Genomic DNA, 20,134 nt, shown 5'->3' with positions numbered 1-20,134 from the left:
GTGATGTCACCGTGATGTCACAGTGGTGGCCATTGTGACCCGCGGGGCCGGGAGCAGAGCAAGGGCTGCCGGGCTGGGGCTGTGCTCACTGCGGCCTGGTGAGGCGCGGAGAGAGGAGGGACTCTCTTGACTCTCTTGCTTCTCGCTGTCAATGCCGATCATGTCCGAACGGAAGGAGGAGACCCCCAACTCTGGGGAGTCAGGTGAGAGCCCCGTACCCCTGCGCGTAGCTCCCCGCTGCCGGGCAGAGAGCTGCTGGGGGTCTGCCTGCTGGGAGGGGTGGGCAGGGGTTCCCCAGCGCCGCGGGCAGGCAGGGCCCCTCTGCTCCTTGGCCAGGGGGCGAGCTTGGTCTGCAATGCCCCCTTCCCCTCCACCTCCTCCAGCCCTGCCCCTCAGCCGGCACGGCAGGCACGGAGCAGGCCCTGGGCATGGCCAGGGTTACCCGACCCTGCCAGGTGCTCACCGCTGCTCACCGTTTTGCTCTCTCCTTCCTCTCCAGTGTGCGTGCTGTGCCGCCAGGCACAGGTCGACCCGGACATCTGCGGGCAGACATTTGCCAACGGTGGGCTCTGTGCCCACGAATTCTGCTTGGTGAGTTCCCTCAAGGGTTAGGGCTCCTGCCAAGGATGCTGCCTTCCTTGCCGGCCTCACGAGACCCTGCTCTTTTCTCTCCTACAGTTCTTTGCCGATGGCCTTTTGGAATGGAGATCCCCAGTGGGGGGAATTTTTGGCTTCTCCATTGGTGCCGTCCAGCGCACCATCCAGCGGGCAGACCAGAAGGTGAGGACCTGAACGGAACGGCGAGCTTGGTGCCGGTAGAGGCTCGCACCAAGGTTTTGCTGGGGTGCTGCAGGTGCCCACACCTGACACCCTGCCTGGAGAAGTGGGGCCGGCCGCCGAGGCTCCAAGCCCACCGCTGACAGGGACCGCTCTGCTCTTTTCAGCACTGCTTTGTCTGTGGCGGAAAGGGAGCTACCATCAGCTGCGCAGAGACAGGCTGTGAGCTCAGCTTCCATCTGCCCTGCGCCGAGGACGGGGGATGCGTCACGCAATACTTTGGGCAGCACAGGTAAGGGCTGTCAGCAGCAGCCAAGCTGCCGTCCCTCCCTGTCCCTCCCAGGGAGGAACCCGCAGCGACACCTCCCAGCATCCTGCCAGAGCCAGAGCCCAGGCCTGGCGCTCTTTCCTGGTCCTCTGCGCTCCTCACAGCACTTCTCACCACGCCCATCCCTTCTGTCCTCCTGCCCAGGTCCTTTTGCTGGGAACATCGCCCTCGGCAGGCGGCGGAGGCAGCTCCACTGCCGAACACCGTCTGCGTCATCTGCCTGGAGCCCGTGGGGGACGGCACGTCCTACCAGACCATGGTGTGCCCGGTGTGCAAACAGGCCTGGTTCCACCGGGCCTGCATCAGGGTAGGAGCCCTCCCCTCGCCCCGTGGGCATGGCCGGTGCTCAGCAGCAGCCAGCCCCGCTCACGCTCATGCTCATGCTTGTGCTTCTCCTGCAGAAACATGCCATACACGCAGCCACCATGCGTTTCTTCTGCCCCGTCTGCGGAGGAAAGGGGCGATTCCGATCCCAAATGGCCACGCTGGGGATCCAAATTCCAATCAGGTTGGTGTCCTTCTGCCCGGCTCTGCACGCACTCACGCACAGCTGCTGTGCCTGCCCACGAACTGCCCCGGCAGGCCCAGTCCCTTGCCATCCTGCAAGCATCGGTCTCAGCTTCACGGAGCAGCTGGGAATGAGCTCAAGGGGGATGAACAGGGGTGCCCTGGATCTGCCTCACGCCTGGGGCACCGGGGACTCATCACATTCCCTCTCTTCTCTGGCAGACGACCATCTTGGTGGGACGACGCAGCATACCAGTTGCTGCAAGAAAGGCACAGGCGCTGCAACGCCAGCGTGTGCCTTTACCTCGGAGGCAGGGAGACGGCAGAGGAAAAAGGGTGAGTGACCTCCGCAATCCTCTGGGGCTCTGTGTGGGATCTCAGCCTCACTATAGGCCGGGGGGAGCAAGGAGTGAGCACCAGAGCCATGCCGCCTGCTCTCTGCCTTGGCTCGCTTTGTCCTCACAGCCACAACCCGTTTGCTTCCGCAGACTCTGGCAGCTGCTGCTCTGCAGCTCCTGTGGCTCAGAAGCCACGCACTGGTGCTGCTCCTTCTGGGCCATGAGCAACAACGGCTGGGAGTGCAACACCTGCGCTGGTGCGGGAACTGGTAAGAGGCATAGAGCCGTGTGCTGTGGGACTGGGGCCAGGCAAGGCCTGGCAGCGGGTGCTCAGGGCGGCCTTGCCACGGTCTCTCTGCCCCACGAGGGATGGCAGCCTGTCCTGCCCTGGGGATGCATGTTCATCCTGCTGACCTTCCTGTCTCTCCTTACAGCATCCTGCCCCAGCACTTCCAGCCAAACGGTACAGGGGCCATCCCACAGCTTTCCGGGACCTGAAAACATCAGTTCTGGCCCCACCAGCCAGGCAGCAACGGGCCCATCCTGCAGCTCCCAGCTGCCTGAGCTCAGCGTGCAGCCCAGAGTGCCTGCAACAGAGCAGAGCACAGCCCACCCAAGCCTGTCTGAGGAGCGGGACACCCCTCAGCAGCGCCGAGGACGTGGTGGGAGGAGACGGGCACCAGCTGCAGGTGCTGAGACGGGCTCCCAGAGCCCCAGCAGACGGAGGACCGTGCGGTTCTCCAGAACCTCCCCGGCACCTGCGCCCACAGAGCGTCCCAGGCAGCGGGGGACCGGCCGCACAAGAAGCCGCTCCCCGCTGCAAGGTCGGGCCTCAGGCTCCCAGAGTCAGCCCCGAAGGCGTCATGGTGGGAGCCATGCAACAACCCAAGGTGCTCCGAGCAGCACCCGCACCTCGGCCACACCAGCACCACCGAGGTCCTCGAGGGCTTCCCCTCTGCCTGCACGCAGGAGACAATCCAGGCAACGAGGGCGGGCCCGCACTCGAAGCCGATCCCCACTGGGGCGTCGCGCTTCAGCTTCCCGCAGCCGGCCCCGACCAGGCCGTGGCAGCCGGTCCAGGCAGCGGGGGCCAGCCCGGGCACAAAGCCGCTCCCGGGCAAACCGTCACAGAAGGTGTCCCTACAGCCAGTCCCGAAGACGGCGCTGATGCCGCCGTGTCCCATCCCCACGTGACGGCTGTGGTCCCAAGCGGCAAAGAAAATCAACCTTGAAGAGAGTCCATCCATGCTGCCTTCATTCTTTGGTGGACCATCCCCAGCGCAAAGCCACTCCCGGTTCCAGCATCAGAGAAGACATCCCCACAACCATTCCCAAAGACAGCGCGGAATCAGCCATATCCCATCCTGGCGTGACGGTTGTGGTTCCAAGTGGCAAAAAAAATAAACCCTAAATATACTCCCCACATGTTGGCTTCAGTCTTCTCTGCTTGTCCTGCGGTGGGCAGTGTTAGGAGCTGAGACTACAGGGTTGTCTTCTCCCCAGCACCTTCCCAGATGGTTGCCGTGGAGTTATCTTTACATCCATCTGTGTCCGTGACAGGGGCCAGCATGCCCACAGGCCCAACGGCCTGAAAAAAAAGGGGCGGGGACGGAGGCGTATCGACGGTTTATTGGCTAGTTCAGCCCGTTTCCGAGACTAACGGGCACGGGGGACCCACAGACCCACATCCTGGGAAAGGGGAAACGGGAGAAGGGGAAAAGGGTAGGGAGATGGGAGACGGTCCTAGGAACAAAACAGCGGCAGCAATCTGAAGAGGAAAGTCAATTTCCTAAATATGGTATCGGAATGCAAGATAACACAATGTAACACTTCACATAATCCTTGACTGCCGGGGTTAGCTGCTTCAGAGCCATCCTGGACAGAATCGCAGCGACTCATTGCAAGGTACAGGGGGGGTTTGGTCAGTTCCTTTACCAGGGGAACCCCGAGCCAACAGAGCAGCCCAACAGTTCTCGTGGGAGTGGCTCATGTGGCGTCGGCATTGCCAGGGCGATGGAACTGCATCCATGCCCCTTGCCTTAGGAAAAGCTTATGGGAGGGCCTCAATGCATCGCTGCCCGCCAGGTGCAGTGAGGAAAAGGCAGCACGTGCGCAGCAGCCACAGCATACTGCAGCAGCAGGTGTGACAGCTTGTGCAGGATGGCACAGAAGTACTGTCCCTCCTAGCTCTGGAGACCAGCTTACCTACTGGCAGTAGGTACTGTCTCTCCGAGGCCACAGGTTTACCACGGTCTCCACCAGGCAATGAACTTGCCCTGCAAAACTGTGGCGACACAGATGGAGGCCCTGCCCAAGAATGTGGCTGTTCAGGTCTCCAGCTGCAGGGAGTGCCTGAGCCTGCTGATGCCGGGGAGGGCAGCAGGAACTGCACCTGTGTGAGGGGTGAGCAGGTGGAAGATCTGCTCAGTATGGTGGCAGAGCTCAAGGAGGAGATGGAGAGGTGAAGGACCATCAGGGAATGAGAGCAAGAGATTGACTGGTGGAGTAACTCCCAGGCATGCCAGAGAGGAAGGCGCCAGGGAGACACCCCCCAGAAAGTGGGGGATGGACCCCATGTCCTGGCACTGTCAGGCAGAGAGCGGGGTCCTGAGAGGCGGGGAGAACTGGAAGACAGTCCCAGCTCGGCATCATGGGTGAGGCACTGTAAATTGAAGGGGAGGTGAGCAAGGAGGCCCGGGAAGCTTTGCCTAAGACAGTGCCAAGGGCGAGGCGGTTGACTCTGCGTCTCCAGACTGGCTCTGCTAGGACAGACAGAAGGGTTATTGCTGTAGGTGATTCCCTCCTCACGGGAACGGAGGGCTCCGTATGCAGACCGGACCCAACTCACAGGGAGGTGTGCCGCCTCCCTGGGGCCCAGGTCCAGGACACAACTAGAAAACTCCCTGATCTGGTTCATCCCTCTGATTGCTACCCATTACTGACAGTTCAGGCAGGCAGCCATGAAGTAGCTCAGAGAAGCCTGCAAACTACCAAAAAAGACTTCAGGGCTGTAGGGCGGTTGGTTGAGGGAGTGGGAGCACAACTGATATTTGCTTCTATCCTTTCTGGGATGGTGAGGGACACAGTGTGTCCAGGTAATGGATAAGTGGCTGAGAGGCTGGTGCCGCCACAGGAACTTTGGGCTTTTTGACCACGGGGCGATTTACTCGGCACCCGGTCTAATGGCTGCAGGCCTGTGTCATTTGTCTCTATGCAGGAAATAGATCCTAGCCCAAGAGCTAGCAGGGCTCATTCAGAGGGCATGCAACTAGGTAGGAAGCGGGAAGGGATGCAATGAGGCTTGCTAGAGTAGAGCAAGCAGTCTGGGGTTTTATACTAGGTCCGATGGGGGAAGAGAGCCAAATGCGGCGGGACAAAGAAACACTTAGGATTGCTGTCACGCCAGGAGATTACGGGGAAAAACCTCCAAACTGTCCTGTAGGATGCTGTAGGATCTTCTGGGAACTCCACAGAGGAGGTAATTTTGCCGATTCCCTGTCCAAAACCTTCTCATATCCCTCTAGGAAGCAGTGGGGGAAAACTTCAGATTTCTTTTGGAGGTTTGAGGGAGGGCCCCTCTAGAAAGGTAGTGTGCCAGAAAGCCCAGCTGAAGTGCCTTTCCACCAATGCACGCAGCATGGGAAATAAGCAGGAGGAGCTGGAAGCCATGATGTGCTTGGAAAATAACGATCTGGTTGCTATCAGGGAAACGTGGTGGGACGAATCTCACGACTGGCGTACTGTGATTGAGGGCTACAGGCTTTTCAGAAGGGATAAACAGGGTAGGAGGGGAGGGGGTGTTGTCCTCTATCTTAGGAAGTGGACAGATTGCGAAGGGCTGTGTCTGAGTAACAGCCGTGACCAGTCTGAGAGCTGTCATGGAGTTATCTCTAGATCTGTGTTTGCAACAGGGGCGTCAGGCCAAAAAAAAAAGGGGGGAGAGAGGATAAAAAAAAAAGTGTTGAAGGTTTACAGCCGGTCGGCCCGGCCCCGTGACTAATGAGGCAGCAGACTTGCGGGCAAGGGTAGGGAGATCGTAGATGGGTCTAACAGAGAAAAAAACCAGAGCAACGGCAACGGTCTGAGGAAGAACGTTAGTTTGCTAAATCCAATAAAATCAAACACAATGAGAGTGTCCAAAGCCGACGCCTTACGCTATGGACTGCAGAGGGAACCACGTGCTTCTCTGCTGCAAAACCGAGAGAATCCACGAGGGGGAAAGAGGCCGGTGTCCTGCCAGGAGCTCCACCTTTCTTGCTTGGGGCGAGAAGTCCTCTGGGGAATGCCACTCCTCCCCTCCCCTCCGAGAACCAAAATGCCCCAGAAAGGCAGTCCACAGAACCAGAACATTAACTCTTTAACTCCCACTGCTTTCCACGATGTTATGATGTGGAATTCCGACAAGAAAAATCACAAAACCACAACAGGAGTTTATGGGTGAAAATCAGGGAGCGGCCCAGTCAAGGGCATCTAGTGGTCGGGGTCTGCTACAGGCCACCTGATCAGGGGGAGCCTGTTGACGAGGCCTTCTTGCGTCAGCTGCAGGAGCTGTCACGCTCGCGGGCTCTTGTCCTGATGGGTGATTTCAACCACCCGGATATCTGCCGGGATAGCAGCACGGCAGGTGGCAGACATTCCAGGAGATTCCTGGAGTCTGCTGAGGATTACTTCCTCATCCAGCTACTAGATGGACCGACCCGAGGTGAAGCCCTACTGGACCTGGTGCTCAGCAGTGCAGAGGTGATAGACGTTTTGAATCACAGGATCCTGGGATGGCTTGGGTTGGAAGGGACATTAAATTCTATCTGAAGTTCCAAACTCCTGCAGTGTGTTGGTTGCCACCCACTAGATCAGGCTGCCTGAAGCCCTATCCAGTGAGGCCTTGAGCATCCCCACAGAGAGCGGCTCTCTAGTCGTGGGGGCTCTCCCGTCAGCGTTGGCCTGATTTTCATGGAGAAGCTGACTCTCATGGTCAGGCTGGATGAGCAGGGATGCTCCAGTGTGACTCCAGTGTGACTGCAGCCCTGGACAAGGGACAGCTCCTCTCCTGTCTCTGGCATGGTGACCATTGCCAGCAGGTCAAAGAAAGCAAACCTCGCAAGTTTTCCTGACTCATTTTATACGCAGGCTTGAAGGGAATCATGCCCTGCCTATGCCACTTTGCTTCTGGGAACTGAATAAGGGTTGAAGCTTAGGCGTGTGAAGACTTGGATAGGAAAGGATCATAAAACCCACCCAACCCCAAGTGCCTGCCATGGGAGCGCTGCCACCCAGCAGGTCAGGTTAGAGCAGGGCCCTGTGCAACCCGGCCTGGAGCGCCTGCAGGGATGGGCACCCGCAGCGTCTCTGGGCAGCTGTGCCAGGGCCTCACAGCTCTCTGAGTGAGAAATTCCCTCTCGCAGTTCACCGGATCTCCTCTTTTCTTAGCCCAAAACCTTGTCCTGTCACCATCAGACCGTGGAAAGTCACTCCGAACACACACTAGAAATGCTGGCTGTGCTGTTGACCCGCAGACCTTTATTAGACTCTCTGCTGTGACGTCCCAGCACGGGCACGGTGCAAAAGGCTTGAGGGAGGCCATCCTTGCTCCCTGCTGATGGCAGCACCGGGCTCCGCGCCCTGCGCTGCCCACAGGAGCCGCAGTCCTCCCGCATGGGTGCCGCGCCCTCAGCCCCGTGAGGTGGTGACCGTGATGTCACCGTGATGTCACAGTGGTGGCCATTGTGACCCGCGGGGCCGGGAGCAGAGCAAGGGCTGCCGGGCTGGGGCTGTGCTCACTGCGGCCTGGTGAGGCGCGGAGAGAGGAGGGACTCTCTTGACTCTCTTGCTTCTCGCTGTCAATGCCGATCATGTCCGAACGGAAGGAGGAGACCCCCAACTCTGGGGAGTCAGGTGAGAGCCCCGTACCCCTGCGCGTAGCTCCCCGCTGCCGGGCAGAGAGCTGCTGGGGGTCTGCCTGCTGGGAGGGGTGGGCAGGGGTTCCCCAGCGCCGCGGGCAGGCAGGGCCCCTCTGCTCCTTGGCCAGGGGGCGAGCTTGGTCTGCAATGCCCCCTTCCCCTCCACCTCCTCCAGCCCTGCCCCTCAGCCGGCACGGCAGGCACGGAGCAGGCCCTGGGCATGGCCAGGGTTACCCGACCCTGCCAGGTGCTCACCGCTGCTCACCGTTTTGCTCTCTCCTTCCTCTCCAGTGTGCGTGCTGTGCCGCCAGGCACAGGTCGACCCGGACATCTGCGGGCAGACATTTGCCAACGGTGGGCTCTGTGCCCACGAATTCTGCTTGGTGAGTTCCCTCAAGGGTTAGGGCTCCTGCCAAGGATGCTGCCTTCCTTGCCGGCCTCACGAGACCCTGCTCTTTTCTCTCCTACAGTTCTTTGCCGATGGCCTTTTGGAATGGAGATCCCCAGTGGGGGGAATTTTTGGCTTCTCCATTGGTGCCGTCCAGCGCACCATCCAGCGGGCAGACCAGAAGGTGAGGACCTGAACGGAACGGCGAGCTTGGTGCCGGTAGAGGCTCGCACCAAGGTTTTGCTGGGGTGCTGCAGGTGCCCACACCTGACACCCTGCCTGGAGAAGTGGGGCCGGCCGCCGAGGCTCCAAGCCCACCGCTGACAGGGACCGCTCTGCTCTTTTCAGCACTGCTTTGTCTGTGGCGGAAAGGGAGCTACCATCAGCTGCGCAGAGACAGGCTGTGAGCTCAGCTTCCATCTGCCCTGCGCCGAGGACGGGGGATGCGTCACGCAATACTTTGGGCAGCACAGGTAAGGGCTGTCAGCAGCAGCCAAGCTGCCGTCCCTCCCTGTCCCTCCCAGGGAGGAACCCGCAGCGACACCTCCCAGCATCCTGCCAGAGCCAGAGCCCAGGCCTGGCGCTCTTTCCTGGTCCTCTGCGCTCCTCACAGCACTTCTCACCACGCCCATCCCTTCTGTCCTCCTGCCCAGGTCCTTTTGCTGGGAACATCGCCCTCGGCAGGCGGCGGAGGCAGCTCCACTGCCGAACACCGTCTGCGTCATCTGCCTGGAGCCCGTGGGGGACGGCACGTCCTACCAGACCATGGTGTGCCCGGTGTGCAAACAGGCCTGGTTCCACCGGGCCTGCATCAGGGTAGGAGCCCTCCCCTCGCCCCGTGGGCATGGCCGGTGCTCAGCAGCAGCCAGCCCCGCTCACGCTCATGCTCATGCTTGTGCTTCTCCTGCAGAAACATGCCATACACGCAGCCACCATGCGTTTCTTCTGCCCCGTCTGCGGAGGAAAGGGGCGATTCCGATCCCAAATGGCCACGCTGGGGATCCAAATTCCAATCAGGTTGGTGTCCTTCTGCCCGGCTCTGCACGCACTCACGCACAGCTGCTGTGCCTGCCCACGAACTGCCCCGGCAGGCCCAGTCCCTTGCCATCCTGCAAGCATCGGTCTCAGCTTCACGGAGCAGCTGGGAATGAGCTCAAGGGGGATGAACAGGGGTGCCCTGGATCTGCCTCACGCCTGGGGCACCGGGGACTCATCACATTCCCTCTCTTCTCTGGCAGACGACCATCTTGGTGGGACGACGCAGCATACCAGTTGCTGCAAGAAAGGCACAGGCGCTGCAACGCCAGCGTGTGCCTTTACCTCGGAGGCAGGGAGACGGCAGAGGAAAAAGGGTGAGTGACCTCCGCAATCCTCTGGGGCTCTGTGTGGGATCTCAGCCTCACTATAGGCCGGGGGGAGCAAGGAGTGAGCACCAGAGCCATGCCGCCTGCTCTCTGCCTTGGCTCGCTTTGTCCTCACAGCCACAACCCGTTTGCTTCCGCAGACTCTGGCAGCTGCTGCTCTGCAGCTCCTGTGGCTCAGAAGCCACGCACTGGTGCTGCTCCTTCTGGGCCATGAGCAACAACGGCTGGGAGTGCAACACCTGCGCTGGTGCGGGAACTGGTAAGAGGCATAGAGCCGTGTGCTGTGGGACTGGGGCCAGGCAAGGCCTGGCAGCGGGTGCTCAGGGCGGCCTTGCCACGGTCTCTCTGCCCCACGAGGGATGGCAGCCTGTCCTGCCCTGGGGATGCATGTTCATCCTGCTGACCTTCCTGTCTCTCCTTACAGCATCCTGCCCCAGCACTTCCAGCCAAATGGTACAGGGGCCATCCCACAGCTTTCCGGGACCTGAAAACATCAGTTCTGGCCCCACCAGCCAGGCAGCAACGGGCCCATCCTGCAGCTCCCAGCTGCCTGAGCTCAGCGTGCAGCCCAGAGTGCCTGCAACAGAGCAGAGCACAGCCCACCCAAGCCTGTCTGAGGAGCGGGACACCCCTCAGCAGCGCCGAGGACGTGGTGGGAGGAGACGGGCACCAGCTGCAGGTGCTGAGACGGGCTCCCAGAGCCCCAGCAGACGGAGGACCGTGCGGTTCTCCAGAACCTCCCCGGCACCTGCGCCCACAGAGCGTCCCAGGCAGCGGGGGACCGGCCGCACAAGAAGCCGCTCCCCGCTGCAAGGTCGGGCCTCAGGCTCCCAGAGTCAGCCCCGAAGGCGTCATGGTGGGAGCCATGCAACAACCCAAGGTGCTCCGAGCAGCACCCGCACCTCGGCCACACCAGCACCACCGAGGTCCTCGAGGGCTTCCCCTCTGCCTGCACGCAGGAGACAATCCAGGCAACGAGGGCGGGCCCGCACTCGAAGCCGATCCCCACTGGGGCGTCGCGCTTCAGCTTCCCGCAGCCGGCCCCGACCAGGCCGTGGCAGCCGGTCCAGGCAGCGGGGGCCAGCCCGGGCACAAAGCCGCTCCCGGGCAAACCGTCACAGAAGGTGTCCCTACAGCCAGTCCCGAAGACGGCGCTGATGCCGCCGTGTCCCATCCCCACGTGACGGCTGTGGTCCCAAGCGGCAAAGAAAATCAACCTTGAAGAGAGTCCATCCATGCTGCCTTCATTCTTTGGTGGACCATCCCCAGCGCAAAGCCACTCCCGGTTCCAGCATCAGAGAAGACATCCCCACAACCATTCCCAAAGACAGCGCGGAATCAGCCATATCCCATCCTGGCGTGACGGTTGTGGTTCCAAGTGGCAAAAAAAATAAACCCTAAATATACTCCCCACATGTTGGCTTCAGTCTTCTCTGCTTGTCCTGCGGTGGGCAGTGTTAGGAGCTGAGACTACAGGGTTGTCTTCTCCCCAGCACCTTCCCAGATGGTTGCCGTGGAGTTATCTTTACATCTATCTGTGACGGTGACAGGGGCCAGCATGCCCACAGGCCCAACGGCTTGAAAAAAAAGGGGCGGGGACGGAGGCGTATCGACGGTTTATAGGCCAGTTCAGCCCGTTTCCGAGACTAACGGGAAGGGAGAAGCGGGAAAGGGTAGGGAGATTGGAGACGGTTTTGTAAGATATTACTGTTTTACATCATTGTAAAGCTATCTGAGTCCAAGCATGTCCTGGGCAAGGGTTGTGAAATCCTTTGTCTGTGGGACCCAGATGGACAAGATCAAGGGCAACAAGAGAAAGATAAGCCGCAGCTTATTGGCTGTGTAGCGGTCGTTTATCTGGGTTTATCTCAAGGAAGATGGCCAACTCAGGATGGCCATGAGAAGCTTCACGACCTGCCTCTCTCCCTCCTGGACTTTCTCTGCGCTCTACCAGCATGCTCTAGACGAACAAAGGTGTTTGCCTTCAGATTCCTCACTGCAGAATGCCTGCATCCTGACAGATTCTCCTGAGCTTGCTACCTGAGTCCTGTTGCTTCCTCCCAGATTGGCTCTGTGACTTCTTCCTGCTACCTGCTTGCTGCCTAAGGCCCGCCATGCTGCTCTCCCTCCCTGCTGCTTTTGCCTCGGACCTTTGAAACAGCATGCAACAGGATCGCTGCTGGATCCTGGTGGTGACTATCCCTGCTTTACGCGACTCTTGCTTCTTTCCAACCTTTTCTATTGACCTCCTTCCCTCCCCTTCTCCCTGATTTGTATTTATAATAAACTGGTTGGACCGGCATTTGAACCATTGTTTCTCAATCTCACACTGGGTATACAGATATTAAAAGAACCTCATCTCTCTCCTATAAATTGGAGCGAGACAGGGCCTAAGAACAAAACAGCGGCAGCGATCTGAGGAGGAAAGTCAATTTCCTAAATATGGTATCTGAATGAGGACAGCATGTGTCGGTTTCATTCTTCAATGCACCACCGAATTCTCTTGGTAACTGCTTTTTATCTGTTTGTATATTTCTCTGTGTTGTAATTCTTTAGGCCCTTTCCATTCTGAGGGAACTCTGCAGGGCATTCATTCCATTAACCATGTAGCTCTCTTCCCATTGTTTGCATGCTGCTGTTGCCTATTTGTGTGAATCCCATTCAAGAACTGTTTTCACTAAGATGCACATAACATTAGAAATAAATTACACAATACAGACTCTAATCCTCAATCTAGTTTCATTCTCATTTCACTGGGGGTTTGAGAAGTTGCTTAATGCCCTTGGTGAATGCTGCTGACAGGTATGCAGCAGTCACCAGATAGAGAGAGGAGAGAAGCAGGCATTGGGTTTTACATGAATGGACTATTTTTCTCAGGCAGATAAAAGAAATGCAGACAAAAATTTACTGCCTCAGAGTTGCCCAGGAATGTGTGTCCATTGATGCATCCTGTTGGTGCCAGGAGGGTCTATCACTTGCTGTGAATACAGGGAAGTTTGCCTGACTCCGTCAGAAGTATCATCTTCTCTCTTCCTCTACGAAAAGATTGCTTTGCCATGTAGGTCAGCATCATGATGTAAATCTTAAGGAAAGATTTAGAGATGTCTGAACAAATCATGCTGTTGGGCATCCTATGACTGTCTGAGTCTTTTCTTCTCCTGCAGCTTGAGCAGAACTGCCATCTTGATTATTATTATCTCTGTCAGACTCCTTTTCTTCCTGAAAGTGAGGTAGAACTTTCCTATTTTGAAAGCCCAACAGGGCAGGGCTGATCAGTCACACCCTGTTGGGCAGTGACAAATGTGTTTCTTTTTCAGCTAACTTTTTAAGCTGACATTAAGATCTGAAAAATAAGCCCATCCTACCTGTCATCCTGAAAACAGATCCAAAATTCACAAGACTCTCTCTTCCAGAGTCCACAGCATGCAAGAGTAAGTTTGTGGTTTCTATTATCTGAGAAATGTCACGGGTTATCCTTAGGTGTAAGTCCGTGACAGGGGGGCACAGGCCCCGGGAAGAAGAGAGGCAAAAAAAAGGTACGAACGGTTTGCCTCGACCCGGCCGGCCCCGGGCCACGTGCGCTCCGGGAGAGGGGGAAGGGCAGAGAGCTAGCCGGTAGTTTTAACAAAAAGAAAACACAACGGCAACGATCTGAGGAGGAAGGGTAATTTACTGAATCTAACTAAACAAAACGAGAGAGACAAGAGTATCAAAAAATGAGAGTCAAACCACGACAGTGAGAGGGAAAGCACATCTGAGTCGGGGCAGACGGGGAGAGGCGGCCGCTCCGGGTCGTGTCCGCAGCTCCGCCCCGCTGCCTCTGCCCGCCAGCTCCTCCGGGGATGCCGCCCCCTCCCGTCCCATCAGGATGCTCAAAGAGTCCACAACAGTAAACGGAACCAGAACATTGACTCGTTAACCCCCACTGGTCCACAGATGTTCTGATGTGGAATACTGACAACAAAAAAGTCACGAAACCACAACAAGAAATTATTTAATTTGGGATGTCCAAATACTGCATGATGTCTGTATGTGAGATTCTCAACTAGTGTCAGGCTAACCACATCTCATAGAATCATAGAATCTTTGAAGTTGGAAGGAACACTTAAAAGTCATGTAGTCCAGATACCCTGCAACAATCAGGGTTACCAACAGCTGCATCTGGGTGCTCAGAGCTGCTTCTCCTGACTTTATCTGCATTTTGCTGCACAAACCTTTATCTCAACATAAGTTCCCATAAAAAAAAAGTGATGATAATAAAGGAGTTCCTTTTGGTTTTAAAAGCTGCTCATCTACAGAAGACCGTTTTTGCATATTTCGACTATTTACCTGGGAGTCATGGCTAAGAAAATTTGAGTAATCCACCATTTTCATACTTGCTTTTGTTTTGACACAGCTGGCACATTCTCTCTCCGCACAGCTTATAGAAGCACACTGACACAAAGCTGTATGTCAGTGTGTGAGTCCCTTATGTCCTCCTATTAAGTCCCTGCCTACTGTGACCAGCACTGCATCTATTCATATGATAAAAAGAAAGCTGAAGCCACTTATTTAACCTACTGCTTTACAGATGGTGCCTTTGTTGTCCGGGACTGCTGTGGGGAAAAGGAACCTCACTGCACAAAAACAATTGCAGGTTTTACATGTTTAACCAAACCAAACAAAAGCAAAAACAAGCAAACAAACGAAACACGGCAACTAATCTGCAATGAACATAGGGAAGGTTCGAGGCAAAGTGGTGAATTTGTTCTGGGTTCCTGGAAAGCTCTGATGACCGGACAGAGACAGCTCAGAGCATGAGATGGGATTGAGATATGGAGGCTTGTCACCTGCTGTGCTGCTGCAGATCACCTCCAGTGTGATGCCAGAACTCTGGCTACATCTGATCCTGCTGAAAAACTCAAAGCAGAGTTTCTTATCATAAGCATGATGATGCTACTTTCTCAAGCAGGCTAGCCTGACTTAGAAGAGAATCTTTAAGAAGTCAGGTCATTTGCTGAATGAATCACTGACTTGTTTGCTGTTTGCATGTACTTTAGAAACTGCTGATGATTTCAGGCTCCCTCTTTTCCTCAGCAGAAATGAAATTCATTGATTATGGATGTTTTTAATAGCCTCATCCAAGAAGAAAACTTCAAGACTATGTGTTAAATCAAGTCTTCGTGTTGGCTTGTACTGTGCTTTCTTACAATTGTATCTGTTTTCACCACTCTTCATGCAAGAAGGGGAAGAAGAATATATTTTCTTTCCATTTTATCTTTCTGGAGCAGATGCTCTTGCTGTTCTCCATACACAGACAAAGGAGCTGTCCTTCACTGAAACCTTGCCTTAAATTGTCTTTTATTCTCAGCCACTATCTCTGTTAATCATCAACATCCTGCCTGTGAATTTAGCCTCAGTTCTTTAAAGTTCAGATGCTTCCTTGCATATCCCTGCTAGCAATGCCTTTTCTCACTTGATTTTTTTAATACTTTACTGTGGTCCATACCCATTTAAGTGAAGAGGAAGAGGACTAGGGCTGAAAAGCACATTTCTCCTGACACTCAATTTCTAACAGTCCACCAGAACTTCTGCTTCTTGCCCATTCCTTATAAAAAGTCAGCCTGCAAATACAGTCATGGAGCATGAATGTAAAATGTCATCTAAAAAGAGCAGCACATTCAAGGCATATTCCTGGAGTAAGGGGCCATTTGCTGGAAGCTCCATCTGCTTTGCCAACAATTGTGAAATACTGACTGCCAATTCTCCCCTTCTAAAAGGCATTTCCATCTGGTTACTCACTTTTGTTTCTACAAAAAATGTATGTTATTTCTTTCCTCAGTGTGTATGTGATGAGTGAGAAGCTAGAATAAAATTGGTTTCTGTGAACTAGCATTTTTTTGCTATAGCATAGCAGATAAATGTATCCAAACAGAAAATGAAGTTTATTAGCCCACAGAATATTTATTTTCCGTCTTATGTCACTTTCCTTTTTAAAACATTTAAATCTGTCATTTCTAGCTGGTAGGATAATGGCAATAATAGAGTCTTTGCAGGCATGACTTACTCACATGGGAATCCAGAAGTACTAGCTTTCTAGTGGAGGACTAAAATCAGACTTGTTGTGTAGAGTATCAAATAAGCCAAGTGATGATCGTGGTATTTGTGAGGCTGCTGCTGATTTAGGACTAAAAAGCACCGTGCTTCTCTGGATTCAGTCTTCCGTTCACTGGAATTTTACAATATTAGAGTAATAATGAGCACTGCATTAGTGAGTGAAAACTAAGGAGCAAAACAGAAAACGTATCTGAGGAGCAGACAGACAGAGGCTTCTGAGCACCTTGTCAATAACAACTGTGCAATGTATATGACAGTGGAAAATACCATCAGTCTGCTCCATTCTTCTATGCCGCACAGAAAATCATAAGGCAAGTCACAAACTAGTTAAGTATCAAGGCTTGTTTAATTGCAATAAAAGCAGCTTATTCCATCTGAAACATAATGGACATTAAAGGACTGTTACAGGTTCTCTAGGCTTCAGAATTTCTGATTAATATCGTATGCATAAAACCACCAGTCCAGGATCTATGCTACATTTCACTATGCTTATTAAAATCTTATTTCCGTTCTTGTTATTGTACTTTTGCTACTCTGCTTCTCATTTTGTTGCTGCTGAATGTTTCTATGCTGTTAGTAGTCCAGAGGAGTCCAGTGGTGGCAAATGTTCCAGAAGTTTTAGAGGTCTAATATTAGGAAACTCACAGTTAAATAAATTATCTGTTGAAAGCAAGTAAAATGTGAGGCTTTTCAGAATAGAGCTTTCAGAAAACTAACATACTTACTGTGTTTCTTTTGTCCATTGAGATCATCTTTGGGATTTTTCGTTTTTCTTAGCTAAGACCATACATTACCCTGAGAAGTAGGGATAGGGTCACTGTGCTGCACTGCAAACTTCAATTCTAGATCCTAAATCATATAGTAGCCAAAGTTAGCCAAAAGCTAATTTTTTGTCAAAAATATTTGGAGCTGAATAAATCTGCTTCTCAAAAGAGAGGAAAATTGTAATTGCCTAAGAAAAGATGATTTTGAACTCAAAAGAGCCAAATCTGCAAAGGTACTTGTTTACAGAGCCATACTGAGGTTTTGGCTAATGAGCTTTATTTTCACAGTTGGGACATGGTGACTCTGTGTCCCTAGGTGGTTGCAGTGACTCATTTGACAGATGGTAATAGATGATGTCACCTAAAAATCAGGTTTTGTTTGGCATTTTTAACATTAATTTTGAACGTAAATACTTATTCCTATTTTTCTACATACTGTCATCCCAACTCTAAAGAACTTGAATCATATTTGATTCTGACAAATGGTCAGAGGCTCAAAGATATTTATTTCATGTGTATACTGTAAGAAACTGGCAGTTACTCACAAAAAGGGACCTGAATCTAGCTGTGACAAAAGAGAGAAGGGAAGAACTTGGCAATCTTCTTCTAGCTGGTAGCTGCAAGCAGAGGGCAAGGTGGGAAACAGAAATCCAGATTAGTGCCTCAGAAGGGCAAAGACAGTTATAGTTCAGCTGCTTCCTAAGATGCCCCTTAAGAGACATCAGCCAGCTGGTCAGTCAGCATGCATGAGCTGACTCATGCATCAGGCACATACACAGTCATGTCATATGGTATCAAGCACAGCAAGCAGGGAATAGGAGAGGAAAGAGGATGAGCAGCAAGAAAAAGTAGGGGACATGTCACATGTCCTCAGAAAAAAATGATCTTAGTTTATTTACTGCTAAATTCCATGAACAACTTCTTTACCTCACCATCACCACATGTCCAGTCGGGAGAGCTTGGTCAGAAACACGAGAATGAACAGCTGAAGAGGAGCTGCTCTTCAGCCCACAGTTCTGATGTGCTTTTCACCCCTGCTTCTTTCAGTGGCTAATTATGTATAATATGGTCAGATATATAATAGACAAAAACTCAGCACTCAAAGGGTAGAAGTACTTTTTGACAGGGTTTGGGATTGTTATTCTGAAAGGAACTACAGAAAGACAGAATGACAGAAGCCAAGAACTGCTCTGGAAGACCCCATGAATTTGATAGAGGATGGTTAAATCCACACTTCAAAATTCATTACTGGCTTTAATCAGATTTACTCAGGCTTCTAAGTCTAATTATTTCAGTGATCTTTAAAAAAAGATCAGCCTTGTTTGCCAAGATTTTCTGTATTTGAAATGTAAGTAATTATCATAAAAATTAGAAAGACTATAGAAGTGATCTGCCTGAAATTCAGTAGAATATTGCTCTTTAGTCTTTATATTTCAGCAGTACAAACTGAGGCCAGTAGTTCCCATGATTTTGTGCATATACTTTGCTTTCATAGCATTACTTAGCAAAATGTTCAGTAAGGTTATATTTTTATCATTATTTCTTTTATGAGTCAATTAGGAATAGCCAACATCTTTAGATGTCTCATTTTCCTTTTCTCTTTTAGGGAAACATTCATCTAAGCTGAGATCTTCAATCTCTGCATTCACATTTCAGCAAGGTAATTAAGTCTGCTATTACTGATGTTTTGATAATTATTTACGTTGAGCAAGGGGCCTAACCCCACTAAAAATGTTGACCCAGGATAGTACAGGAAAAGGCAAAAGGCCAAGAATCCTTTTGTCTTCAGGATTTAGTTGTTGCCTAATATAATTAGCTTTCAAAGTCTTGCCTTTATATTTAATCAAACACCTTAGTAATTTTGTATATGAAGGAGCAGCAGAATATACCTAAACCATGATCAGTATATAGTCCTTTAGTTACTATATTGTGCTTGTATTAGTGTAAATCCTCATCTCATTGCCTTCTGATTTAATTAACCTCTCTTTTTCTTGCTGTCTGTCACTGTACTTCACTGAACATTTTTGTACATCTGTTGTACTGTTTGCAGTGGGATGAGGAGAGAAGGGCCAGCAAATATTAGCAGTTTATATGGGGTCATCTAGTATCATGGTGTTTGTACTATTCCCATTGTAAAAGTGGTGCATAGATGTGATGCTCTGCTCCAGGAGACACTGGGCTTGGGATGGAAACAGAAAAAAAGGATCTAATACCACTAGTATTTCCTTTGAAATAATGCTTCATTGCCTGCTTTATTTGTATTATTGTCTGTTCCTCAGACAAATGCATTTAAAATGGGTCATGTATACTTTATGGAGAAGGTGCCTTATTGATAATATAAGAGAATAAAGAGAAAATATAAGAGAATATTCTGAGAATAAATTCTCAGAAGCATACATATTTCGTCAGACTAGCTGATTGCTATCAGATATATGTACAGTGGTAGTGTGGGAAAGGCACTGTGAAAGAAAAAATTGAGTGTTCTTTTCCTTTTTCTTTGAATGTACTGGGAGTAATTTGAATTTTGATTCAGGGGCTGCCTTCTTTAATACCTCAGAGTTTATCTAGATGGGAAGCTGCAGGACATGGTAAAGAAGATTGGGTGGTAGAGAGGAGGCGTTTGGAGGCTACTCAATGACTGGTGGAGAGAGGAGCCGTCAGCTGATCTCTGTTCAGCTGCTGCATGGAAACTGTTGAGTCACACCGTTGATTGATCACCTGAGGCAAGGACTGGGTTAGCCATTGGAGCACAGGTAAAGGCAATTCACCTGTGTGACTGGAAGGGGTGGAGCCTGGTCCCATTTAAGAGATAACTACAACTGGGGAAGTATCTCTTTCTGGAATTCCCTTCCTTGTGGAGTCTTTCATTGTGTACCTGATTCTTCCTTCTCTGTTTGTTTCTTTCCATTTCTCCATGATATTCTTTCCAAAAATAACACCATGATACTTTTTCCAGCTGTAACAGCTGCAAAGCCAAAAGCTGCCAAAGCTCTCCCTCTTTTCCAAGGATGGGACTGACTGCATCTGTGGCAATTGCAATACATTCTCATCTCAACCATTTAGAAAGCTCTCCAAAGCTGGAAGAATCGTGAAACTCTCGGGTAGTCTGTTTCAGTGCTTCCTCACCTCATTTGAATTTAGCTAATGCAAGTCACACTTGCTAAAACACGGAGATACTATTCCTGGAGTTTCCTCAGCATCTCTTGTGTATCTGAAGGCTCTTGCAGTGTCTTAAAGACTTAATTGTTCTTCCTCAGGATGAGATGCACAGGTGGCTGAGGATGATTTAGTCTGCTCTTGTGCTGAAGGTTTGTCTCCAGCTTTCCACCAGCAAAAGTCTCCTCCTCTATCTAAGTCAACATATGGGAGTAGTTTTATTAAAAAACTAGGCTTGAGGAGTGAAAGGACTGGTAGGCTGAAGAACCATACAAACTTTGCTGTCATAACTGAGGTGTCGGAGCAACAGCCAAATGCAGAAACTACAGCAGTTCTGGCAGCAAATATGATTTATTTCAGCTTGAACTGACCAGGGAGACAATACTGTGCTAAAAGAGTAGTGTGCAGGAGCAACATCCCATGTTTCATGAAGGTTATTAAGTTCACACACATTAAGATTAGTTGGGAAGGCTCATATCTGAACATCAATAGAAGGAGAGAACTAGAAATGGGAAAATC

The 20,134-nt window shown here is 52.0% G+C and overlaps 2 protein-coding genes across 8 annotated transcripts; both read left to right on the top strand.

Annotated features, from left to right (window-relative positions):
• Nucleotides 1–52: 52 nt before the first annotated feature.
• On the top strand, nucleotides 53–4,173 carry LOC149912781 (uncharacterized). 4 transcript variants are annotated; one of them, XM_090131167.1, is made up of 8 exons: nucleotides 53–203; nucleotides 500–591; nucleotides 679–780; nucleotides 945–1,069; nucleotides 1,250–1,412; nucleotides 1,507–1,613; nucleotides 1,835–1,948; nucleotides 2,101–4,173. In XM_090131167.1, the coding sequence occupies exons 1-8, from the start codon at nucleotides 152–154 to the stop codon at nucleotides 3,116–3,118; spliced, it is 1,773 nt and encodes a 590-aa protein (XP_089987293.1). In that variant the 5' UTR covers nucleotides 53–151; the 3' UTR covers nucleotides 3,119–4,173. The 4 variants fall into 4 exon arrangements, with proteins under 4 accessions (XP_089987293.1, XP_089987291.1, XP_089987290.1 ...); XM_090131165.1 differs by having other exon boundaries at nucleotides 1,250–1,948; nucleotides 2,101–2,219; nucleotides 2,385–4,173; XM_090131164.1 differs by having other exon boundaries at nucleotides 1,250–1,948.
• Nucleotides 4,174–6,561: 2,388 nt separating this feature from the next.
• On the top strand, nucleotides 6,562–11,077 carry LOC149912780 (E3 ubiquitin-protein ligase PHF7-like). 4 transcript variants are annotated; one of them, XM_090131155.1, is made up of 9 exons: nucleotides 6,562–7,842; nucleotides 8,139–8,230; nucleotides 8,318–8,419; nucleotides 8,584–8,708; nucleotides 8,889–9,051; nucleotides 9,146–9,252; nucleotides 9,474–9,587; nucleotides 9,740–9,858; nucleotides 10,024–11,077. In XM_090131155.1, exons 1-9 carry the CDS (start codon nucleotides 7,791–7,793, stop codon nucleotides 10,755–10,757), a joined length of 1,608 nt encoding a protein of 535 aa, XP_089987281.1. In that variant the 5' UTR covers nucleotides 6,562–7,790; the 3' UTR covers nucleotides 10,758–11,077. The 4 variants fall into 4 exon arrangements, with proteins under 4 accessions (XP_089987281.1, XP_089987279.1, XP_089987282.1 ...); XM_090131156.1 differs by having other exon boundaries at nucleotides 7,659–7,842; nucleotides 9,740–9,882; XM_090131153.1 differs by having other exon boundaries at nucleotides 8,889–9,587.
• The last annotated feature ends 9,057 nt before the right edge of the window (nucleotides 11,078–20,134 follow it).

Source organism: Phasianus colchicus, chromosome Z (genome assembly GCF_987193195.1).
Source record: "Phasianus colchicus chromosome Z, bPhaCol1.hap1.1, whole genome shotgun sequence".
NCBI classification, from domain to species: Eukaryota; Metazoa; Chordata; class Aves; order Galliformes; family Phasianidae; genus Phasianus; species Phasianus colchicus.
Note: the sequence above shows the minus strand (reverse complement) of the source record. Positions and strands in the feature narration are given on the sequence as shown.